This window comes from Talpa occidentalis, unplaced genomic scaffold (assembly GCF_014898055.3).
Source record: "Talpa occidentalis isolate TD23 unplaced genomic scaffold, MPIMG_talOcc4v2.1 talOcc4.14, whole genome shotgun sequence".
Taxonomy (NCBI): Eukaryota; Metazoa; Chordata; class Mammalia; order Eulipotyphla; family Talpidae; genus Talpa; species Talpa occidentalis.
This window is the reverse complement of record NW_023601433.1, coordinates 39626432-39651800: the sequence shown is the minus strand read 5'-3', so window position 1 is coordinate 39651800 and position 25369 is coordinate 39626432. Positions and strand designations below refer to the sequence as shown.

Below are 25369 nucleotides of genomic sequence, written 5' to 3'. Positions count from 1 at the left end.
GCTCTTAAGAGGCCCTTGATTACACATGAGAACTGAGAGCTACAAGAAGGTGTGAGCCAGTCCCAGAAATGGCCGGCTTTCTTGAGCAGTGGAGGGATGGCCGAGTTCCTTTCGTCTCGTAAGCACGTATTGCCTGTCTGCTGTGTGTGAGTTGTTACAGAAGCACTGGAGCTGCAGAGGGAAGAAGGAAAGCCCTTCTCTGGATGACAGCCCCTGGGGGGTGGGGGGAGACAGCTGCGCCAGCAGATCTGGAATACGGTCCCTGCTGTGGTGGCAGAAGAGCAGCGTGCCATGGAGGACATGGGGAGGGCTTTTCAGAAGGGGGGATGTTTGTGCTGAGGCCAGGTGCGGAGGGAAGGAAGCGTGTCCCTGTGCAGAGGCTTGCAGGAGAGTTAGGGCGGGCTAACTGGGACATCATGGAGGGAGCATGGCGAGATATTGCTGGGCACTGAGGATGGGCAAGCTCGTACAGGTTCTTTTAGCCCCTTAGGAATCGTGTAGAAGACAGGAAGCCTGGGAATGATTTGATAGCATATTCTGCGTGAAGCAGTTGCTCTGGCAGTGGCACGGGTCTTGGGGAGGCAAGGGCAAGACTAGGGGCAGCGAGGCCAGTTAGCGACTCCTGCAGTTGCCCAGGCTGAGGAGAGAAGTGGGTGGTGGTCGTATTCTTCAGGATGGGGAGCCCAGAGGGTGGCATGGGGTGGTGGGGTCAGTTTTGGACATGTTGAGCAGATGCCTGTGGGACACCAGGGGGTCTTACATGCCATAGATGCTGGGGGGATCCTGCTCAGGAGGAGGCTTTTCAGTCTCCTGAGGGTCATGTGCACTCCCCAAGACGGGATTTCAGTGCAGTCTGCTCTTGGCCCCCATGCTGCCATCCCACGGCTTCGGGCAGCTCAGGATGAGAAGCGACCAGGGCAGGGTATGCTGGCTTTAGACGCACAGCCTGGCTTTAGTTGGATAGGATTTGGCTGCGCGTGACAGTTTGCAGTCACGAAGGGGACTGAACAGTGACTCAGCAGATTCACACACTGTGTCCAGCCTGTCACCTCATGAGAAGATGGTGAGTTCTGACTGTGAAGAGGGGATCCGGGGTGTGTATGAGAACCCTGCCTGCAAATAAAATAACTTCATGTGGGTCCTGAGTGGAAAAGTGTATAATGTCATCATTTGTTGTGCTTGGCAGGATTGCCTTTTATATTTATTTTTTTAAAAGAACATATTTTTGGCACCTCCCTGGTGGCGCAGGTGGTTGGGCACAGCACTGTGAAGCTTCTGCAGCCTGCCCCACAAGTCTGATCCCTGGCTGGCCAGGGCGCTGACCACATGGTGCAGCAGACCTCTCCTGACTAACCCGCTGCTCCCCTCAGCAGTGTATTTCAATCATATCCACCTGTTCTGTTGCCCACTCTGACTGATGAATTCTCTCACACATACCCCGTACCTCTGGCCTGTACCCCAGTTCTTGTATGCATAAATAAATCTTAAAAAAAAAACTTTAATAAAAAAAAACATATTTTCCTCCTGGTACCTCATATTGTATCTGGCTAAATAGGTGGCACTAGATAGTGGGTATTTTTTTAGTTTTGGAGACTGGAATTGAAGGTCTCCAGGCCCCTGATAGTTTCCAGCTAATGTGTGGGCTCGAGCTCCTGGCTGTTCTCCATCATGAGCTGGGGCTTGAAAAGCTCTCTGGGAAGGTCAGAGAGGGTAGGCTCAGTGGGAGCTTCCTCTGGGAGCTTGAGGACTCCATGTTAGGGATGCTGCCTGTGTCTCTTCCTCAGTCTGTCTCTGCAGAGGGGGTGCTGCTTTTATTCTAGTTCTTTCTCTCTGTACAACATCTTTATTTGCTTCCTTTATGGCACTTGGACATGTTAGCATCAGAAAAGGGAGCCCTCAAAGCCCTCTTCTATTTGGGTGGGGCAAAGAGGTGAGTAACATGCTAATGTACACAGTGGTGGCAGGGCTGGGACCCCAAGTCCAGGCTCCTAGGGTAGTCTCTTCCACTGGTCACTTGACTCCTGTACACCTGATCCTGGAGTGTCAGTCTCATTTGGCCTCTGGCCGTCTTCCTGGTGCCTGTGCTCCTTACAGATGTGCCTCTAGGCCACCACCACAGCTGTGAGTGCCCTGGGCCAAGCGCAGGTTCATCCTGGGATCTGTGGGGACTAACTAGGCCAGAGCACTGGAGGGAGGAGACGTAGTGAACTGTGTTCAGTGAATGCACGACTGACCTAGGTCTGGTCCTAGTGTCTGCTGGGCACTGCCAAGCGTGAATACCGTCCCTACCCCACAGCCTTTCCAGCTTTTGTGTGCTCTGGCACATTTGGCACTTTTCTGCTGTCCCCTCCACAGGAGGGCAGGCAGACATGGGAGCTGCTGGAGCAAAAGGTACTTTGTAGGTGGGGAGCTTGAGCCCCCATTCCTGTGCTAGGCTAGATCACGAAGTCCTTCAGGAACCGACAGGACAAAGTATGGTGGGGTGAGGACTTTGATACTTGTAGAAGAAAGCATGGTACAGACAAACCCTTTAATTTGTATATTAAATGTATTTTGATTTTATTTATGTAAATCATGATGAAAATGCTTTCAGAGTGCTTGGTTCTTGTGCACCTCAGAGGGAGTTTGCAGCGAACAGAATAGCTGAATCCTGAGTCGCATGGGGATTCCGGTGTACTAGAAAGAGGGTTTATGAGGCTCAATTTATAAAGAGCAGAAGGTGAAAGAACTTCTGGAAAGATATCCTCCTCACCCCCTTATAGACACTTCTTTGTGAAAAAGCACCTGGTGTTGATTAGAGTGTGCACACGTTACTATATGTGGTGACCTTAGATGAGGAGTATTTGTTAAAAAGGGGCAGGTAACAGCTGCAGTTTTGAAATACGCATCCATGTGTGATTCTGCTGACAAGTGACAGACCGTGTTTACTAGCAACATGTGTTGATTTGAGAAAAGCAGGTTCTCCATACAGTAAGCACAGAGGTATGTTCCTGTGATACTGTTTCTACACGGATAGGGCCCTCCTTCCAGGGGGGCTGGCTCTCATCATGTTCCCCACTTGTTGCCCCTGGCTGGGGTCCACTGGGTAAGGGGATGCAGCCCTTCAGGCAAGAAGAAAAGCAATACTAATTATTTTTAAAAGTATATTTTTAAAAGATGACTTATTTTCCATATTGAAAGAAAGACACGTGAACTAAAATGTTAGGTACATACCAAGAGATGAAATAACCATCTTTATTCCATACTTCCCAAACTCGGGAGTCACAGATTTTGGTTGATTTATTGAACATTTTTCCCTCATCGATTTTTTTATGTGTCATTGGTAAGTAGGTGTAATCCTGGTTTGTCCCCAAGCTGTGCTCGGTGGTGATGTATTTAGAAACCAGCAGAGTTAAGCCTACAATGTGCGGGACCTGAAATGAACTCCCCTTGGCGCCATGGGTGAGCAAGTGGAGCAGAACAGGGCAGACTGACCAAAAAAGTCACTAGCTTTGCTCTAGAGAAGCTTTAGTGCACAAGTGCAATAACCTAGAGGTGAAATTCAGGCAGAATTAGTGTTAAGTCTGAAATTAAAACAGGTCTCAGGAAATCTTGAGGGAGGTTGGACATCAGTTAGCACATAAGGTGAGGTTTTGGAACCAGTGGGGCTTGTGGCCTATTTGAGACCATCGCCTCAGTTGTCTGGACTGGATCTAGAGGTAAGCCAGGGCAAGGCCTGTTTCTGGAGACCCCTGGGAACTGTGGGCTCACCAGTAAGGGTCCTTCTGCACAGATGTGGCGGGGCCACAGCCTCCACCATTGCATGTCGCTGGCATCTCTTTCAGAAGTCTCCTCCCTCACGGGTCAAGTGGGTCCTTGTGGGCACCTCCCTGGATACGAGGGCAGCAAGTAATGTGTGTCATTTGTGTATACCAGGGGTGGTGGGACTGGGATGTTGTTGAGAGCTGGCACCAGGTACCTTTGAGCTCTGATTACGTGATCTCTTCCCAGTCCTAGACATTTGATCCGTGGGCCTCACCCTCATTTACTACCATGAAGTGCAGGGGCTCAAAGAAGAGCCCGCTTGTGAAATGGCACCAGGCAGTGTGCCCGGCCAGCACTCTACTCCTCTTCCGTCTCTTGGAAGGGTGTGGTCACCTTCCAAAAACTTCTCTGGCTTTGATTAGGGGGCAGGCAGTCCATTTGTGCCTAAGCAGTGCCCCATCCATGCGGTGGTACCTTAGAGTTGTTGGGGGGTGGGCAGTGTGTATTGCACACAGTAGGTGAGATCCAGACCCCAGGGCCACCGGCAGGAACTGAGTGACCTCAGACAGTGGGTTAGCCTCTGGCTTTGGCTGCCTCCTTTGTGAAATGGGAGCAATAACAACCACGTCGTCGGTGTTTACAGAGATGAAAGGAGAAGTGTAGGAAGCACGCCAGCCCAGCGCCTGGCTCCTGCTCTCCTATGAAGGTGAAGGTTTTCGGAGTCCAGGTTATGGCAGGTCATCTCAGTTTTCCTGGCTTCTGCACATCGCTGAGTTTCTCTGGCTGAAGCTGTAATTTTCCTTTGAAATAAAAGGAGCAGTGTCCCAAGCCCAGGAGCAGCGCTGATTCCTGCAGGGCCGCCTGGACTGACTGGGGCTGCTCCCCAATCCCTTGAGTTCTGGTTGGGGATACTTGTCAATTCCCTTACCTGACCACCCCACTCCCCTAAACATTCTTGCGTGTCTCTGTGACCATCCCCTCCCTCCTGCGGTCCTGCCTTCAGGGCATGTCAGGCTCTTCTGTGCCTCCACCTGCTGTGTGTTCCCGCCACTTCCCTGCCTGAAGCGCCTTCCAGCTCCTCCCCTCTCAGGGTCTGTCTGATCTCTGGACTTGTTGCAACTTCCACTCTGTGCTAAGCTGGCCCGCCCAGCTCTTCCCTGCCCTGGCCAAGTGTTCCTTCCCTGCTTCGGTGGGGTCTCTTTCTGTTCTCTCCTTTCCTGCCTGGTTTTCCTTCAGCCCCAGTATGTTAACAGGACATTATTGTAAATAACCCTCCTGGCACACAGCCCATGGCGTACAGGGACTCTCAGCTGCTTTGACCCTGACCTGCATGAAGAAACACATTGTACACTGTGACCCAGCAGAGAAGGGGGAGAGAGGAACTCACACAGAGGAAGCGAGTGTCACCAGACAGCCCTCCTCTGCTCGCTGATGCTTCCTTTCCTATTCCACAGGCGTTTGAAAACTCTGGCTTGTGAATCTTAGGGCTGAGGATGGGAGGGGGTGTCTGAGCATGCTCAGTCCATGGTGTCTGTTGGAGTCCTCACTGGGCAGGGCCAGCCACACCAGTCCCTGAGGGCTTTGGGGTGGGCCCTGGGCCCTGTAGGGAACTGCTTTGGGAGTGGCTGGTCCCATCCCCTCTAAAATAAAGTCTTGGTTCAGAGGAAAGAGCACTGAGTTAAGAGTCAGTATGCCCAGATTCACATCCTGGTTCTGCCACTTGGTAGCTGGAGACTGTGCGCCAGACATTTTGACCAGGGTGTTCCTAGGGTGGCCCTGCGGACTGGCTGAGGAAATGTGCGCCTCGTCTCCATGGAGTTTTTATCCTGCCCAGTAGCCTGCAGTGTGGGGTCACCCAGAGTCCACCTGGGGGCCTGAACCCTTCTCTCTCCTTTCTGTCAGTTAGCCTGGGTTGGAAGGCGAAATTATTGGGAAGAGCAAATAGTCATCTTCTGCCCAGAGTCTGGGGTTAGTTGATCCATGTAAGTAACACCCATGTGGGGTATGGTGCTTCTCCCCTGACTTGGCCTCTCTCTTTCAGCCCTGAAGCATGGCTGCCATGTTGGGGGATGCCATCATGGTGGCCAAAGGCCTGGCCAAGCTGACCCAGGCCACCGTGGAAACCCACCTGCAGCACTTGGGCCTTGGCAGGGAGCTCTTTCTGGTGGCCAGGGCCCTGCAGTCCACGGCGATAGAGCAGATCGGCATGGTCTGGGGAACAGTGCAGGTACGGTGACTGGTCTGGCACTGGGAGGGGCTGGATTGGGAGCTCTTAGTGAGACAGCGGGGCTTGGGGTCAGGGGTGGGGATGGGAGAGTCCCCTGAGCGAGCCTGCTGCGTGAGACTCCAGTTGTGATAGGAAACTTCACAGGGCTAGACTGCTTGGTCCAAGGGGCCTAAAGAGGGGCCTTTTTAATTTTGGAAAATTAAAAATATTGCAAAGAAAAAAGTAGCATTTGCTTATATTCTGATAGGGAGCAGCTGAAAGGACCCTGTTATGCTTCCTTCACTGAAGCAAACAATTGTTTTTATAAGACCAAGCCTTTTTCTGTTTCTGATTTCTGTTAGTGTTTTTTTGTGGGTTTGGTTTTGGTAAAGAAGTGACGTAAGCTGCCCTGTGTGCAAACTGGGAGACACACATGTCTTTGCCTGACATACCTGAGCGGTGAGGTGTCATTATGGCCCTTGTGTTCCCTGCCCAGCCGAGGCCATAGCCAGGGCCAGACCTTGTGTTTTTCCTTCATTTTGCTGAGGGTCTCTGGGTGCCCACCTGGGCTCTGCTTCTTTCCAGGGTAGCAGCTGATCCGGTGCTGTTGAGGGCCTCCCACCTCTCTCATCTGCTGTCTTATATCTTGTGCTGCATTTCAGAAAGGCTCTGCATTTTTCCATCAAGGGAAAGGTTTTAAGGAAAATGAGAGGCATTTGTCAACAGGGTTTGCGATAGCTGGGCGCCCTCTGCTCTGCCTCTGCATGCCCGAGGGGTGGGAGGTGTGTATGTTACCCCGCAGAGCCTGCCCTGCCTCCGCCCACTCTTCTTCCTCATCTGTTCCTCCTTCCTCATCGTTCCTGCTGTTACTCCTCAGTGGGTCTCAGTTTTGGGGCTTCCAGCCCTTACCCCCATCACTGCTCTGAAAGGATGAAGTGATGGTACAGTGCCTCTCTCACTTTGCACAGTGCTTGCAACTGCTAGAAATCTTCACACCAGTGATTTCCTGCAAGCTTCGCTGCTGTCCTGGTGGTGGGCTTGCGTAGGCTTTTGCTCCTGTTTCTCAGATGCGGAAATTGAGCCTTAGCAGTTGATGAGAGGCCTGTGATTGTTAAGTGATGAGACCAGAATTCTTTGTCCTTTTCCCAACCTTGCCTTTGCCCTCCCTCTGCTGAGGCTGGGCTGCGGCCTTGGCTACTTCATGTGGTGCCTTTTCAATGAGGAGCCATCACCTGCCTGTTGGTGTTTTGCCTGTAGAACACTCAGGAAGTCAGGCTGTCCAGCACACTTAGCCCCCTCATCCCCGGATGGGGGGCCAGACCCTGGCAGACCTGGCCCCTCTTGAGAGGCCAGGGGACTCCTGTCCAATCTCCTGCCCTGCCCCTGAGTCTTTGCTAGGCCCAGTCCCAGGGGGGAGTGGCTGAGTGGGGCAGTGGCCTCCACTGTGCTCCTGCTCTCACCCTAAACGCTTAGCGTGTTGGTACCTCCCTTCCCTGTGAGGGGGCTGAGGGCCAGATCCTCCAGACACCTTCCTCCAGCAACTCATACTCACTGAGTCTGGTCTTACTGAGCCACTGACACCCCTTCACTGGCTGGGGCGCCAACAGGCATATAAACAGGTCTTGGTAATGCAGGGCCAGGTGGCCATCAGGGGAGCTCTGGGGCAGAAAAGGGACCCCTGTTGTGGCCCTCAGAACCCTGCCCCACACGCCCTCACTGAGGATTGTCCTGGCCATCTTGAGAGGCTCCTAGTAAATCCAGACACAACTTACTCTGCTCCGAGAAAAGTGATGTCAGCAGCCAGTCGGGCGCGCCTTGACCTGGGAAGCCTGCTATGCCACTGGCGTAGCTCTCTCCGCATCTGTCTCCCATTTATGAAATGAGGGTACCAACTAGTCTCCTTCCTTCCAGGGCAAGTCTTATCTCCTCAGACCCCACAATATCTTACAAAGCAGAGAGTCAGGGGCTTGGGTCTCCTGCTGTTTCGCAGAGCCCGCGGGCAGCGTCTGCCTGTCAGTCACTGCGCACTGACTCCCTTGTCTGTGGGTTTGAGGACTCCAGGCCACTGACCTCCCTTCAGGAGTTGGTGCTGTTCTAATTATAACCTCACTGGCACTTTCCTGGCCCAGTCTGTGGCCCCGCATAACTGCGACCACGAGGAGCCCTACTTTCAGGTGCGGAAGTAGTAGAGGGGTTGGAACTCACTCACGGTCACACCAGGGTTCAAAAGTAGGAAGAACTTGGGCCTGAAGGTCAGGTTTTAGAGACTGTTAGAAAGAAACCTGGTGCATCCCCCTCCTTGCCTGTCTGACCCCCAGATCCCAGGGAGCCAGACTGGCCCTGGTTATGATAAGCCCGCAAGTGAGAGCCCCTTAAAGGAACATTCCAGGCTGACACGGGGTCTGCAGCGTGGCTCCAGCGCAGTGGCAGAGCAGTCCCCATATGTGCTGCTGTCCTTGCTGTTCTTGGTTATGCTTTTCCTTCTCAGCACTCCTCAGATTTTGCCCTGTTCACATTCCTCAGAACCCCAGAGGTTGCTCCTTATACCTGATTTAAGGTAAGAAGCTTGTCAGGTGCTGGTCACCTGCCCACTCTGCGGAGCACCCAGGTGCTAGTGGTCATGTGGCCTGGCTACTTCACTTGGCAGAAGCAAGACTGAAATCTGGGGCTCCTGGCCCTGGGTGGGGAAGGTACTGCTCTTCTCCAGAACTGACCTCGGGCCACAGCAGCAGCAAGTTCACTTCCGGAGGGTCAGCAGTTGGGACTAGGTGGTTGCTGTGTTGTGCAGAGGGGGGATACTGTGGACAGTGGCTCATTTCTTGCTCTTCTTATGGTGGCTTTTGTTCCCCGCAGGGTCAGGATAAGCATGAAGAACCTTACACTGAGGGCTTCAAGGATCCAGAAGCAGAGTTCCACTTCTCAAGCCCCGGGGCCCCGGGAGCCGCTGAAGATTTCTCTGCAACAGCCTCCTCTGACCAGTCACCGCCTCCACCTGCGAATGTCACTGACAGCCAGGGCCCGGCTCCTACCTATGTTGCCAGTGGACCCTTCAGGGAAGCCGGGCTCCCGGGCCAGGCCACCTCTCCTCTGGGCAGGGTGAATAGGAGGCTCTTCATAGACCCCAGGGACCCCTTCTTGGTCACAGGCTTTCAGAGAAGATTCTTCCACCAGGACCAGTCTCCCGTAGGGGGTCTGACGGCTGAGGACATTGAGAAGGCCCGGCAAACCAAGGCTCGCCCCGAGGGCAAGCCCCATAAGCAGATGGTATGTGCAGGAAGGGCCCCCTGGAATGGGGCTGGGGTTCCCACTCAAAGTGGTGCTGTCACTCTGTCACCCCCCCCCCCCGAAGTGGGGGACATTCTCCAGATGCTGTGATCTGGAGGTTTTAGGAATGTGAGGGCTATTCTTGATGGAGTGCTCTGCCAGGTGGAGCTGCTGTGTTTGGGGCAGAGGGGGATGTGGGTCCTGGCACGAATCCCTGCTGGTTGGTTGGTTGTGTCCTTGTTCCCTGATTCTCTGAGGTCTCTTTCTTTTCTCCTCCAGCTCAGTGAGCGGGCTCGGGAGCGGAAGGTGCCAGTTACGAGGATTGGGCGGCTGGCTAACTTTGGAGGTAAGGCACTGCCCCTGTGCCACCTCACCTGCCATCCTCAGTGAAGTGGGGGCCACTATGGGGTCCATGTGGAGGTAGAAGGGGGCGGGGATCCAGGGATATCCTGGGGACAGTGCTAGCTGTTCCTGGATGTTTTATAGCACAGCTGCTGCTCTGTTTTAGCTCACCCCTGGAGGTAGGGTGGTCCATGGTTTGCTTCTCAGGCTGCAGCTGCTTGGGGTGGGAGGGGTGTCCTCAGCATCAGCTTTTTCTTCTTGCCCCAGCACCCCCTTCTGCTCAACCCCTGTGGAGGTCTCTGCAGGAGCGAGGCTGGGTAGGGCACAGAACTTCCTCAATTGGGGTTGTTTAGCTCCTGAACAATGTGGGGTTTTTTTGCCCCCCCCTACTTTAGCCACTCAGGGTGCCCATTTGCTGGCTTCCCACAGGTCTCTGTTGCATCAGTGGGATGATAAGGAGGGCCTGTGGCCCCAAGGGGCTGTGGTTTAAGGTCCATTTTGATATGCTATAGAGTTGTGAGCTTTACTGTCCTTCCCTTTGGGAGTAGCCACTGTGTCCATTGCGCCTGAGCTCTTTTTGTCCATTTTTAAGGGTAATTTCATAGTGAAGGTTTATACTACTTGTATCTGCTTTTATGATGCTGAGTTGTCACACTTACTTCATACTTACTGACCAGTGTGTTCCTATTGAAAGTTCTCTGCCCTTTGCAGGGGTGTACTTTAAGGTGGAGCAAGTCAGAGTGCATTTTTTAAAGCTTGTCAGTCTCCTGTTGGTTCTCCAGACAGTACAGTTGGTGCAAGTAACAATTTTTGGCAGTTGATTCACGCACCACCCTTGGGAATGTGGCTTTCCGCGAGGCCGTATCATCGGCGGTCTGAGTGGTCCATGATGATGACAGTGCTCAGCTGTCACGAGCACACACTGCCATCCTCTGAGTCATTACTGCCTGCGCTTTGCTTGGCTTGGCTGGTGTGAGTCTTCACCTGCGCGTGCTGTCCGTCATACATGCTGCTGTCTTCCGTCTCTTGGAAACCCCGTCCTGTTCCATGATCTAGATCGGAGCTCTAGGACTGGACATTTGAGGAGGGCCTAGCAGCAATTGATGGCGTCTGGCTGCAGAACAGACTGGGTTAATTGGATAGAATTTTCTCAACTCTAAGTTTTCTTTCCTAATTATTTTCTCACAATTTGGCATCTGCTGCTACTTAGCATAATGTCATCTGAGTTTTGGTCCAAAATTACTGCTCCGTTTGCTTTAAAGGGTTAACATTTCAAGCAGTTCCTCATAGAACATCATAACTTCCTGGGGCATCAAATGAGAATCACTATTCTGGTGACCTTCCCTGGTCCCTACCCCCTGAAAATTGCCATGTTCCAGGTTTCACACAGTGACCTTCGGTTGGGTGACATTATTTCTTATGAATGTATTAGACAGAGGTTCTCTTCTCTTCTTACTCTCTAGTTTTTCTCTATAACCCTCTCTTCCCCTCCAGACTAGGCCTGTGCAGAGATGTGTTATAGAGGACTGTGAGTCTTAGCAGGGGCTAGAGTGGTAGAGGATCTGTTTGGGAAAAGTGGTCAGAATGAAGGTTGTGGTGGAAACTTAGAATTTGATGGAACAGTTTAAAGTGTTGGTGAAGGGCCTCCCTAGTGGCGCAAGGGGTTAAGACGCAACCTATGAAGCTATCCACAGCCACTGCAGCACGAGTTCGATCCCTGGCCAGGGAGCTACCCACATGGTGCAGCAGACCTCTCCTGTCTCACCCACTGCTCCCCTCAGCAGTGTATTTCACTCAGTCTGCCTGTTCTGTTCCCCACTCTGTCTCTGGTGAATCCTCTCACCCCCCATGTCTCTGACCTGTACCCCAGTTCTTGTATGCATAAATAAATAAATCTTAGAAAAAATAAAGTGCTGGTGAAATGGGCAAGAGTCAGGGCATTTTGGGTGGTGAGTTAGGAAGACAGACTGAAGTGGCAGGGGTTATATATAGGAAGGTATGTGGGCTAAAAAGGTAACTTCAATAAACCAGAAGTCAGGGCTCCCTGAGGGTAAGGGATATGGGCAGTCTCGGGGAGCCTGAGTTGGGATGAAGGGAAGCGCTCATCTGCTTGCACCAGCAGCAGAAGCCTCTGGAGCCCCCTGAGACAGCTGCCTGATGCCTGGAGCCACCCTCAGGGCTCTGTGTGCTGGCGATGTGCCCACACTGGGACTCAGAGCTACTCACGCTGTTACCCAAACAATTGGTGCTGCCATTTCAGGCTGGAGAGGGCAGCATGGGAGCAAAGCAGAGCCAGGTCTGGAAAGAACATGTTGTTCTGATCCTAGAGGTGCCACTTGGGTCTTCTGTCTCACTCACCCAGAGGTTTTCAAACTGGGGCTTACGACACTTTCGTGACTGTGAAATCAATTTAGTGGGTCAGGATCAATACTTAGAAAACAAATTATGTAGAATGGAATTGCAAAGAAAAAGATCAGACTTAATACCATAGGTCCTTAGAAAGTACACATTGTAAAAATATAAATACACTATTTACTCTTAGTCTCATTGTGAAATCTATGGCTCGCTGGTGGGTCATTGTAAACAGTTGAAGTAATGCTGTTCTACTTTGTTCACCTATAAGGCACTTCTAGACTTTCTTCCCTTCATGGGGTGAGATGTTTCTGAGATTGAGACAAACAGCTTTTGGGAATGAGGAGAGGGATCGCCCTGGGTCTCAGGGAGGTAGGGCTGCTGTTTGGAAGGCATCGCATTCTGCTGTGTGGAGGGAGAATGCAGGTCTTTCCAGGTTGGGTGACTCATTTTGGTGCCAAGGTGGGGGCAGGAGTCTTGAGTTTGGTTTGGCTGTGGGTATTTATGGTTATGATGCTGTGGCCAGGGAGATTTCTGGACACCCTATCCTGTAAAGGATGGTGTGAAAGATCGGGACAGATACTGGATTTGGGGTCAGAATTGGGCGCTAGTTCATTGTAATATCTGGGTTATAGTTTCAACCCTTGGTTGCTTGTGACCTAGGGCTCTATCTTGGTTTTCCCTTCTGTGACAGAGTGGTCTTGTCGTGCACTCCAAAGAGTATGTTCTGGTAAAATGTTTATGTTCACCTGAAAGGAATTCAGATCTTATTGTTTACAGTAATCTCCCTCTCCCCTGCACTCCCCTCCCCGCCCCCCCCAATATGTCACTCATGTTGATCAGATCTTTGTTTATTCTCTCTTATATCAAGAGATTTGTTTTAAAGTCTTACGCCTGTGATTGCCGATTTACTCCCTCTTTCAGTTCTGTCAGTTCATGCTCTCATGTTTTGAAGCTCTGTTACAGATTTGGAATTCTTATCTCCTCCTGGGAATTGACTTCTTTATTACACTACCTGTCTTTATCTTTATGAAAATATGCATACTGCATTTCAGCTTTTTGTTGTTGTTGTTAATGTTTGCTTGGAATCTTTTTCTCCCACCCCGTTAACCTTCTATGTCCTATATATATATATGTAAGGTGTATCTTCTTTAATCAGCATGTATTGTTGCCTTTTGTGTGTTAGGGACAGACTATCTAAGCCTTATAATGGGACTCTTCAGTACATTTGTATTTATTGGAATTGCTTATGTTTTGGGGTGTAAGCTAGTATTTTAGTCCTCCTTTCTCTTTGGCCCATCTGTTCTTTTTTCCCCCTCTCCTGTCTTGCCTTCTTTTAAAATATCAGAGATGACTTACACACATTTTATCTTTCTTAGCTTGTGTGTTATACGTTCCTGTTATTCTCTTAGTGATTACTCTGGTGGTTATTGTGTGCATATTTATTTACTACAGTGGAATATAAATGTGTTTTGCTACGTCCCTAGTAATGCTATGACCTTGGAACACTTTAAATTCACATAGTCTCTTCTTTTTCGGGTGTGTGTTAATATGAACATGCATTTTATTTCTACATGACTTATGTGTGTATTGAATTATTAAGCTATATTAAATCACACAAAATATTGTTTCTTTGTATGGCCCATGTGAATTCAGGTTTACCCACATATTTACTCATTTTGTATTTCTCTACGTTTCTGTAATGATATTTGGTATAATTTTCCTTTTCTCTGAAAATCCCCTTCTCTATTTCTTACACTTTGCTAATCATTAATTCTGTATTTATTTGTGTGAAAATATCTTGTTTTAGATGGTATTTTGGCCGGCTATAATATGCTATTTCTGAAATTATTTCCTTTGGACACTGACCCTATAATTCCATTGTTTCTGTTGAAAACTTAGCTCTCCATTTTGTTGCTGCTTCTTTGAAGGAAACGTGTTTTTTTGTCCTCTATTTTCTTTTTTAAGATCTCCATTTTGCTTTTGGTTTTAGTAGTTTGGCTGTGTTGTGCATGGACATGATTTGATTTGTATTTATCCTACATGGGGTTTGCAGAACTTTCTGAATCTGTGACTTAATGTCTTTCGCCAGGTTTGGAAAATTCTGGTCATTGTTCAAATATTTCTTCTGCCCTATCATCTCTCCTCTCCTCAGGGACCCCCGTCACACATGTTAGACCCTCTGCTTCTTGCTCATGTGTCTTCGATATGCTTTTCTCTATTTTGCATCTCTTTCCATGTGTGCTTCAATTTTATAGGTTTAACAGGGATGGCAGATCATCTCCTCTGCCCCTTTGAATTGAGGGAGAATTTGATGATCATAGAAATGAGACTTTAACAGATAAGGTAGGCACTGCGAGAACTTACCCAGAGGAAGTGTGTGTGCTTGGCCCAGGACTACGATCCAAGTGAGTAAGGCAGAGGAGAGGAGAGGACTTAGTCAGGGAAGAAGGAAGACAGAGAGGAAATAAAAAGCGAAGAAATAGGAAGAGATGAAGATGTTTAGATTCTGTGTGGAAAGGATTTTGAAATACATTATATGGAAACACATGCTAACATGAGAGGACATGTTGGGGGGCCAGGAAGGAAGAGTACAGGGACCGGACCCTTGGGAATCCTATTATTTTTTATAGGTTCCATACAGTTAAGGGACTGTCATTTCTGAAAAGTAATTCGCTGTAAAAGTTAGTTCATGAGACCCCGTCAGGTTACTTAAGAGCAGGGTATCATAAGAGTGTTTTCTCTTACATTAGACAATACATTAGACAACCTAAGTGACAGCGTTGCTGACGGCTGTTGTTGCTTAATTTCCTCAAGATTCTTATACATGGGGATAGTGCTAATTTATCAGCAACATTATGCTCCTTCTTCCCTGTGCTTTTGTGTCCCCCACCTCAGTGGTAAAATTAAAAACAAAGAAATAATTGGGCAAATAGGCGTAGTTTGGTTATTTATTTTGCCTCCTCTCACCCCCCCAAAACCTCTGGCCTGTACCACAGTTCTTGTATGCATAAAGAAATAAATCTTAAAAAAAATTATTTTGCCAAGCACTAGTGTTTACACCAAAGACAGACAAAAACTACCATTAACTATTATCATCCTTTTATTTCTAGCACACTGGGCTTCTAGACCGTTGGGGGCATTCATATCTCTCTTTTTTAAAGGACATGCTAACAGTGCAGAAATACAAAGGATGGTGAATTGAAGAATAATTTTGGACACTGAGCAAGACCTGCTGTGGCTTCTGGGTCCTGCAGAGCCGTCCTTGGTGGTGGTTCCATGGGGCCGCCTGGCAGCAGTCAAGGCAGCAGCACTCAGTGCCCCACCTCCGCTCATAACACCCCTTTTTCGACTTTCGTGAAGCCAGGCTTCCCTCCTTTCCCCTTGACATGTGTTGTTTGGGCACCTCATTTTTGTTGAGATGGTGGAGATCCAAGGTCCTAGGTCTCACAGGGGCTCCATGCACTGTCACCTTTGCTCTGGCCTCCCCTTCTTGGGGTGGCACACAGTGATGCTAGCTTGGCTACTTGGTCTCCTGAGTGTTTATGCCATACATCCTTTTTTTCCCGTAGAAGCTCGTGGTTCTCTGGCGTTGAGGCAGCAAGACAGATGTGCTGCAGGTCACGCCATTGGCAATGGTGGGAACACAGCTCCTGTTTTTACAGGAGCACACTTTAGAGAACTTTTATGGCAGTTTTGTGCACTTAGAAGCTCTGTGCAGGAGACTGGGCAGTTATTACCATCTCCAGTTACAGATCAGGAAGCTGAGCCCCAGTTGTCCAGGGCCAGGGGCCTGTAACCAGTGCCTCCCCCTGCCACCCGCAGAGGCGCCACACTGGTCCAGTTCTGGGCATGGGGACGCTGCAGGGGAATTCCTCACCACTTTTCCTCGTCCTGTGCTCTGGGCTGCATGTCCAGTCCCCGGGTCCCCTCCCAGGCTGGGGTGGGTGGAGGACACAGGTGGAGAGAGAAGGAGCACTGAATGACTAAGGATTCAAGAATAGCTTGAGGCAAAGGTTAGTATCCTGGCCCCCAAAACTTTTCTGAATAGACTTTCTTTTCTTACCGAATTGGAAAGATTGTTAGATTTTTAAATAAGAGCCAAGGCTTAGAACGGTGCCTGCCACCTAGTGCTGTGTGGGCGAGAGTGTCGTTTTATCCTTAGAGAGCTCTTTGCCCCTTGCTGCTGCAGGGAGACTCCCTGGAGCCTTGCTTGTAAACATGTCTGGGGGTTCTTGCAGGTGAAGTCAGAGGCACAAGGGACATTGACTTACTTCTCCCCGCTCATTGGAACCTTTCCCCAAGCCTCCCTACCAGAGGTCTGTTTGTTGGAACGTGTTTTGTTGTTCCCTTTTGGTAACCTCTGAGCCTGACTGGGCAGAAGTCCAGTGGCTCCTCGAGGGACACCCTCATTTGGTCCTGATGACTTCCAGGTCTGCCAGGGAGTAAGGGGCCAAGTGGGGCTTGCAAAGCCACAGGGAACAGGCCCATAGCCCTGGACAGGGGGTCTGTGTGCTCCTTATTTGGGGAGAACGCTGCTCCCCAGCATTAACCCTTCATCTCTTGACTGATAACCTCTTGTGAGAGAAATGTGAGGAACTTTCTTAGAAGGGGCTGGTGCTACCTTGGCAGGCTGGGATGGAGGTTGGACTGCCTCATGGTTTTGGGTCACAGAACCAGTTCTGTGGCTATTTTTCCTCTAGTGCTTGCTGGTAGGCGTGCAGGCCAAGCTGGGCCTGAGGGTGGATCAAAACACAGAGAGACACACTGTCCTGGGGGCTTTGGGGTCTGAGGCAGAAGGGCCATGGCTGACACATGGGGTGTAAGTGAGCATGGGCTTGGGGTGTCCTCACCAGGGCATGGGGAATTGAAGCAGACGTGCCCATCATCCAGGAGTTGCCTTCAGGCACCACCAGTTCTGGGAGAAGGAAGAGCCCCCTGGCCCTGTCCTTCCCTCTCAGTGAGGTTCTTAGAATCATTTTAAACTCGCCCAGGGTGGGGGTGGTGGGAGAGCCTGTTTATCTTGGTTCACTGGAGCAGGAGCTCCTGAGGCCAAGGTCGGGGCTGGCGGGCTGGCAGGGCTGGCAGGGGCTGCTTTCACCACCTGCCTACAGTGGGGAGCTGTCAGTTAGCAGCACTTTGGGCCTGGCACTGGGCTGGCCCTGAGCGAGCTCATAGGCCACAGAAAGAACCTGAGGTCTTCTTTGTGGAATGTTCTTTTGGTGATTTATTAAATGACAGGTTGCTGCCCTTGGGGAGCTTTGGCTTGGTCTGGCCAGCCTAGAAGTGGCCAGAGCATCTGAGGGAGGCCTTAGAAGAGAAGCTGGGGGTACCACTGTCTGCAGAGGCAATGACCAGTCCAGGTAACCTTGGATACTCTCTGCCGCTATGGCAAGTCTGTCTTTGGACTCGATGTAGGTAAAGCAAAATCTAAATGCAGAATGACTTAGGTGAAGGTCACTACATTTTTTTTTTAAGATTTATTTATTTATTTATACATACATACATGCATACATACATACATACAAGCACTGGGTACAGTCAGAAGTGCGGAATGGTGAGAGAATTCACCAGAGCAGCGGGCACAGCAGGAGAGGCCTGCGCGCCATGTGGGACCCTTGCTGATGGCCGGGGATCGAACCGGCGCTGCACAGTCTGTGGGCAGCTTCGTAGCCCCGCGCTCAACCGCTGCACCACCCGGGGAGGCCCAAAGGTCACTACGTTTTGAAGATTATCACTTATATTGCTAAGTCACATGGTGTGCTGGGTAGGATGGGGTGGGCAGACCGAGAAGAATTAATGTTTAATCAAAGACTCTGCTCCCAACTCTACCCAGTGCCCTCCAGAGCCGGGCGGCGGGTTGTCAGAGAGAAAACATGGCCCTGGCCCCTCTGGCCCGTACCCCAACATGTCCTTGATGGGTCCTGGGGTTACATCTGAGGGCCATTTCCACATGACTGTGGCTTCTTCCTGAGCTTTCTCTGCCCGTGTGCTGTCTCGTCTGTGGCCACCGGCCTCGAGGGGCTCTGCACGCGTGTAGTGCGGCGGGTCCAGAGATGCGCTGCGTGTCAGATACACAGGACTGAAGACTTAGCATGAGAAAAAGTACAGTATTCCTAACAATGTTTATATTGAGTATTTGATGAAATGGTAATATTTTGGGTATGTTGGGTTAAATATGTTAGAATGTGCTTTTTGCCCTTTTTAAATATGGCTACTTGAAAATTTAAAATTGTATGCGTGGTGGCCATTGTGTTTCTTATTGGCAGCTCTGGTGTAATCATGTTGGGTAGGGGCGGTGATAACACACTTTTGGTGACTCACCTTGTTCCCGCCCTGCTGGGGGGTCCTTGCTCTTGCTGTGGTTTGCTCCCCGCAGCCACCTGGGAGGCAGGGCTGCTGTTCAACCTGCTGAAGCGTAGCCTGTACTGTTGCCTGGTGGGGAAAATGTGTCACAAAAACATTTGTTAAAACTTGGTTAGGGCCTCCCTGGTGCTGCAAGGGGTTAAGTCTCAGCACTATGAAGCTGTCTGCAGCCACTGCAGCACGAGTTCCATCCCCGGCCAGGGAGCTCCCCACATGGAGCATCTTGCCCTGCTGCTCCCCTCCGCAGTGTACTTTGGTCAGTCTGCCTGTTCTGTTCCCCACTCTGGCTCTGGTGAATCCTCTCGCTCCCCGCACCTCTGGCCTGCACCCCAGCTCTCGTATGCATAAATAAATCTTTAAAAAAGTAAAGCTAGGTTATCTTTTGATTTGAACATTTATTTCTCATTAATTACTTTTCCATCACACTCAGTGATACTTGCATAAAAGTAATACATAAATTTTGTAGAAAAATCGGAAAATGTAGAATCGTAAGCAGGTTTCCACGCCTGGTGTAGGGCCTGCTGCTGCCCCGCCGGCCTCTTGGCCCCAAGGGCTAGTGCGCTGCGGCTGCTAATCCTAGGGCATCTTTGGTGTCTGCCTGGGGGCTGCTGTCCCTTGGGCAGTGGCGGGCGTGCCCGTGCACACGCCTTGCTCTGCTGGCGTGTGAAGCTAGAATGGTGTTGGAGGTGGAGGAAATCAGTTCTGACTCAACATCTTGGGCTTTTTTCGTGGCCTCAGTGGCACCAGCTGGACAGTTGGGATCATCCTATTCTGACATCTGGACAAATGAGGTGTTAATGAACTTTGATTTAGAAGATTGCAAATGGGGAGGAAGGTCTGGTACCCCGTGTCCTCAGACACTCAAGGTAGGGAGGGTGGGGACCTTCCATGCTGAGTGGGGGCTGCAGCCTGAACACCTGTGGGTCCCCAGGGCTTGCATTGGGCACATCCACCTTGTGCTTTTGCAAATGTTCCAGCCCCACTGGTGACAGCTTTAATTAAGCTTGTGCTGCCTTTCCTTCCAGTTTAGTGAGTTAAGTGAGAGATTCTAGATGATGGGAGGCTCCTTCACATAGATTGATGCATGTGGCTGCGTTCCAAGGAGGGTGCCCCTTTGTTCTCAGGATGTCCATGACCTAGACCGTTGCTGGTCTATTTTCCCCCTTGTGCTGGGTCCTCCCAATGTGTATCCCAGTTGGTGGTGATTCTGGGGTGTGCAGACTAGCAAAGGTGATAGAGGGGTCGGGGACGGATGGAGTTGTTGTTGTTGTTTTTAAAGATTTATTTATTCATTTACACAAGAACCGGGGTGCAGGCCAGATGCGCGGGAGGGTGAGAGGATTCACCAGAGCCAGAGCAGGGAACAAAACAGGCAGACTGATGAAATACACTGCTGAGGGGAGCAGTGGGCGAGGCAGGAGAGGTCTGCGGGCCATGTGGGACCCTTGCCGGCCGGCCGGGATCAAACTGGCACTGCAGAGGCTGTGGACAGCTTCACAGTGCGGCACTCAACTGCCTGCGCCACCACAGGAGGCCCCAGATGGAGCTGTTTTTATAGAAAGCACCGACCTTGGGTCAGCTCTCTGAAAACAGCAACTGTGCATCTCCTACCCCCACCTCCCCTTCAGATGTCTGGTGTGTCCTTGCGGTTCCTCAGTGAGCTGAGGGGGGACACATGTGGGGCTGCTCTGAGCCTCGGGGTGGAGGGGTAGTGGGCAGGCCCCACCCCCACACGGATGCCCAGTACCCTCTCTTCTTCCTTGCAGGTCTGGCCGTGGGTCTGGGCTTTGGGGCACTGGCTGAAGTCGCCAAGAAGAGCCTCCGCCCCGAGAACTCCACAGGTGAGCTGGACCCTTGGCAGCTGGAGTGGCAGTGGGCCCTGCGAGCTTGGCCTGTCAGCCCCCCACACCCAGTGTTCCCAGAGTGTTGGCCTCCAGGCACACCGGTCACCTTGCATTTGCTAAAGGTCCACTGAGGTAGACTGAGGCCCAAGGTCCATTCCGCTCCCTTCCTCACCCTGACCTTCTTGGCTCTTCTGGCACTGGCCCTGCTCCTGATCTTTGGAGCCATTGGGACCTCAAGGCTCCCCACTCAGCTGTGGGTGAGGGTGTGAGTGCCAGACTCCCGTGAAGCCCTCCATCCCCTCTTCAGTCCTCTCTTTCCCGCTGCCTCTGCCCCTGCCCTTCCAGGGTCTCTCTTGCAGAGTCAGGTGAGTCCAGGTGACCCGGTGTGGGGGGCACTCGAGAATGCTCTGCAGACTGGTCGCTCCCCAGCCCGCGCTGCTCATGATGCTGTGCTGATGGGCTGCGGGGAGTTGCCAGAGGCTCTACCATCCTCCCACCTGCACCCCCTCCTAGGGGATAGACTAGGTGGTTATGGGGGGACTTCCCTTTAGTGGGGACCTGGGGGCTGTGGAGAGCAACACTGACATAGTCTGCTTGGTGGATTTCTCAAAATGTATTTGGAATGCTGAGCTGGTTTTCCTTGCCCCTGACCCATCCAGCAGCTCATTCCCTGTTTCACACCTCCTCCCTTCTGTGGGGGCTGAGTGGCTCCCACTGGCTGGCTGTCCTGCAGTGCCTGAAGCCCTGGCTGCCAGCCTGTGACCTGGCTCCCTGGTCGCTCTGAAAGGGCCTGGACAGTCCTTGTTCTCTGGCTCCTGTGGACCAGAGACCTCCCAGAGAAGCGGCACAGGCCTGTCCCCATGGACCCCTGAACACAGGGGCATGTCCTCAGAATGGGCCGCAGGACAGAGGATTGAGCGGGGTATTTTTAGCACTGATGCCGGAATGCTTTGGGAAATGAGATCTGGGTTTCTGAGCAAAGGGAAGCCAGCCCCTCCCTGGCACAGTCCCTCCCAGCCCCCTCCCCCGCCGCAAAGCTGGCTGCTTTCTGCCCCTTCTCGTCCAAGCAGGGAAGAGGCTACACTGCCTTCAAGGTTACAGCAGTTGTCCTTTGTCAGGAAGATCGGTGACCCTGGGCTGGGGTCAGGGGCCCAGGAACCATCAGCCTGAGAGCAGGCTCTGGGGTCCTGGGACCCTGGGGCCTCGACTCCCACCTACTTGTCCAGCTCTCCCAGGAGGGCCTCCCAGTGGGACATGCCCACCATGCGCCTGGGCTCATTCTCAGAAGCAGCCATGCCTAGGCAGGGAGGGGACCTCTGCGTGGACCTGCTGGCAGTGGGGAGGGGCTGCCGGGTATTGTCCCCAAACCCCGGGAGCAATGCAGTCAGCACAGGCGTGTTCCGTGTGTGCCTGGGAGAGCAAATGCTCCCTCTCCTGCCTGGAGCAGCGGCTTCTCCTGCTTCCCTGCCTCTGCCACCTTTCCTTTAGGCACTCAGGCCCAGGGCCCTCCCCACGAGGGGTTCCAGGACTGAGCTGTGAAAGCCTCTTCTGCAGTCCAAGGTGAAGGGTCACCTGGAACTCTTCCTGGTCCCGCTGTCCTGGCCTGCCCTGACCCTCCCCACCACCAGCAGGCCCACACAGAGGTCCCCTCCCTGCCTAGGCGTGGCTGCTTCTGAGAATGACCTGGGGGAGCAGGGGAGGCCCCTGGGCCACGCGGCCTCCTCCTGCAGAGTTGAATTCTCTTACCCTCTCACAGCCCTACCCACCTGCTGGCTGGGACCCAGGAGTGACCCCTTTCCAGTCTCTGTCCTGAGATGCTGGTAGATTTGCCTGTCCGCCCTGAGGCCTTCCTTCTGCCAATGCCACGTCCCCGGGGCCTTTAGTTCTTACGGTCACACTATTCCTGCTGCCCTGGTCTGGCAGAGGCCAAGCCTGACACAGCCCCTGGGCACGGTCAGGGGCACCTGGCCACCTCTCCTGGGGAAGCCCTGGAGGTTCTTCTGACCTGATGGGGTTCACAGGACAGAGGGCAGCGGGCACTGTGTCACTGGGCTGGAGGCCCAGGGAAGGGGCGGGAGGAGTCAAGGCAGGTAGAGGGAGCGCTGGAGCGGGCCAGGGAGCCCCAGAAGCCTGCGGAGTTCTTTCCCCACACCAGGCCAGACTCTGCTGAGGTTGGGAGGTGGGGCGTGGAGCCAGATAGGGGCCTGTCACCCCTTTCCCATTGCCCCCTCCCTACCTGCTGTTGGCAGCAGGACTTTTGGCGCTCCCTGCATTCCCTCCGAGTCATCGCCCTGACCCCTGCTACCCCCAAGTGTGCTTGGCAAAGGGATCTGTACCCCTGAGGTCAGGTGCCAGCTGCCTGCAAAGGCCTCTGTGGGCAGCGGGGCGAGGGAGGTGCCGGCTGGCCCACGTGCTGTCCCTGGCCCTGCGCTCCTCTCGGGACGGCGCTGTCGCTGCAGCCTCTTGGCTGTGGTAAATGTGCAGTGACTCTCAGGGTGCTGATGGCCTTTGTCCAGTACACTGGGGGGAGGCCGATGGCTGGGCAGACCTTACCTGGGGCGCTGCAACTGGACCCTTCCAGGCCCCTCCCGATCGCCCGCCTCCTGCCTCCAGCTCAGCGTGCCTTCCTGCCGTGGCCTCTCCCGGCCCCAGGGACAGTAGAGGGCGAGGCCCCACGCAAGCGTGTGCACGTGAGCACTGGGGGCGCTGGAACCGGGGAGACACAGTGTCAGGGATGTGGGCAGGGCCCTAGCGAGACCTTGGCTGGTTTCATAGACACACGGGGGAAGCAGACAGGGCCGAGCGCTGTGTCAGACTCTGTGCCGGGTTTTTCACAGCACACTTGAACCCCCTCACTCCCTGCCCCGTCACCCCCACCGATGTTCTGTATGGGCCTGTTTTCGCTGGAGAGGATGCAGAGCCGGCACCCGCTTTGCCTGAGGCACACGCTGGTGGTCGTGCATGGGTTTGCACTTAGGCTCCCCAGCCAGGCGGAGAGGACGGAGGGCGCCCCCAGAGTCCCCTCGGGCCAGCGCTTTCTGGGGTCCACGAAGATCTCCTGCCAGGCCTCTTCCTTCTCTCGCCCCTGGACCCATCCCTGAGGCAGTGGGGTGGGGTGAGACCTCAGACACCCTGAGGGTGACCTCGCTCCCATCTGCAGGGAAGAAGGCCCTGCTGGATTCCAGCCCCTTCCTGTCCGAGGCGAACGCGGAGCGCATCGTGAGCACACTGTGCAAGGTGCGCGGGGCAGCGCTCAAACTGGGCCAGATGCTGAGCATCCAGGGTGAGTGGGGCTGGTGGCGCCCCTGGGCCCCTGCCAGGCAGGGACTGCGGGGAGGGGGCAGCTGCCAGGGCATGGGGAGGGGAGGTTTTCTGGAGGGTTTCTGTCCACTGGCTCCTCATGCTTGAATCCTGGCTGCGCGCAGTCTGGGGTGTTTCAAAATCGTTTCTGAAATAGAAACCCACAGTGGGTTTTTTGTGTTTTTTTGGGGGGGTGGTATTTTAAGCCATCCACCTCTGGATGAAGCCAGAGGTGGTTCTGGCTTCTCAAGGTTGGCAGGAGTCCTGCTGCTCCCCCCACCCAACATGGTGAGAGGGTGCTGGTGGGGAGCTCACAGGCCTGCCCTCTGTGGCCCTGTGGGCAGGGGGTGGGGGCCCCGTGGAGGGGAGGCAGTGGCTGAGGAGGAGGCTGGCTCAGTGTGGCCCCAAGAGCAGAGCTGGGTTTTGGGGAGCCTCTAGGCTTCCCGTAGTGCCCCCAGAGAGCGCAGTGAGAGCGTTTCCCACAGGCAGTGGGGGCAGTGGTGGGGGGGGGCGGGTGCTGACCTGCCCAGTATGAGAAGGGGCAGCACTCAGGGCTGGGGGTGCAGGCGTGTTGGCACTGCGGCCGGCAGGCCCTCTGACAGGTGGGCTGCGTGTGTCTGAGGTCCTTTGATGCTCAGACCCCCGACACCAGGACCTCCACGTCCAGGGACCTGTCTTAAAGGGGTGCCGGGAGCACGCGCGTGCTTAGCAGCCTCTCCCGGGCCCTCGCGGTGGAGGTGCTCAGCGCAGGGAGCACCCGGCGGGGATTCTGGGTGGCACGTCCAGCGCCCTCTAACCACGCCACTTCGCGATTCTGCCACGTAGAGTGCTCCCCGGAGACACTGAGGAAGTTTCCACCCAGGAGGACTGCAGTTATGAAAAATCCATAGAAGAAAGTTAGAAAAAAATAGCGTCTGTGGCTAGATGACGGCTGCCTTGAACACTGTGCTCTGCCTTACTTCCTAACGTTGTCTTTTTTATCAGCCTATGAAGCTGTCCCTATTATTTCTAAGAAACCCACCTCCTTGGGCCACCCTGATCCGAGAGCCATGCACACACGCCCCCCGAGGAGCAGACCCTCCCCCCGGGGCTCTCGGCGGGACCCAGCATGACGGCGGGTGGGGGGTGCGTCGACGGCCTTGGCCTGCACGGATCCAGGTCAGCGACCTTGTGTCCTCTCTGGACCCTGTCCCCAGCGCGAGGGGCCTCTGTGCCAGGTGGGAAAATGCCCCTGTTCTCGGAGGACTCCAGCTGTGCTGGCTGGGCCCGGGCCTTGTCCCTGAGCCTCGGGTTGCAGCGTGTGGAAGGCAGAGCAGCGTCGCCGCCCTCCCAGGAGCGGCTCTGCGGCCGGTGATTGTTGTGGCTGTTCCCTTCTTGGGGGGCTCCCTCCCCTAAGGGGTTAGCCCTCTGCTCTCCTGCCTTCCAGATGACGCTTTCATCAACCCCCACCTGGCCAAGATCTTCGAGCGGGTGAGGCAGAGCGCCGACTTCATGCCGCTGAAACAGATGACGGTGAGGCGGCGGCGCCCTCCTGGCCCCGCAGATTGGGGGTTGGGTGGCGGCTGCGCAGGGGCCAGGCTGTGCTCACAGCCCCTCCCGGCCTCTCCTTCCAGAAAACTCTCAACAACGACCTGGGCCCCAACTGGAGGGACAAGCTGGAGTACTTTGAGGAGCGGCCGTTTGCTGCAGCCTCCATCGGGCAGGTGCACTTGGCCCGCATGAAGGGCGGCCGCGAGGTGGCCATGAAGATTCAGGTAGGCGCCTGCGTGCGCGGCTCCACGGCGGGCTGCAGAGGGCAGGGCCAGGCCCTGTGGGGTGGGCAGGTCGCCAGGGGCAGGGCCCACGCCTGCGTTCGGGAGCCTCGTCAGCTGTGGGCGCTGGAGAGTTCGGGGGGTCCTCACTCGCCTCCTGGCTTCCTGGAAGCTGCAGCTTTCAGTGGCCCGACGGTAGT

The 25369-nt window shown here is 53.5% G+C and overlaps 1 protein-coding gene across 3 annotated transcripts in view; it reads left to right on the top strand.

Moving 5' to 3' along the window:
- COQ8A (coenzyme Q8A) overlaps positions 1-25369 on the top strand; it is a 42236-nt gene that overhangs the window by 12979 nt on the left and 3888 nt on the right. For 2 of the 3 annotated variants that reach the window (XM_037510335.2, XM_037510334.2), the window contains exons 2-8: positions 5786-5971; positions 8804-9214; positions 9494-9560; positions 20041-20115; positions 23279-23401; positions 24845-24930; positions 25032-25172. In XM_037510335.2, coding sequence (XP_037366232.1) covers positions 5795-5971; positions 8804-9214; positions 9494-9560; positions 20041-20115; positions 23279-23401; positions 24845-24930; positions 25032-25172 — 1080 coding nt within the window. In that variant the 5' untranslated portion in view covers positions 5786-5794. Of the gene's footprint in view, positions 1-5201; positions 5219-5785; positions 5972-8803; positions 9215-9493; positions 9561-20040; positions 20116-23278; positions 23402-24844; positions 24931-25031; positions 25173-25369 lie in introns of those variants that run through there. The other variant, XM_037510336.2, reaches the window with a different exon arrangement.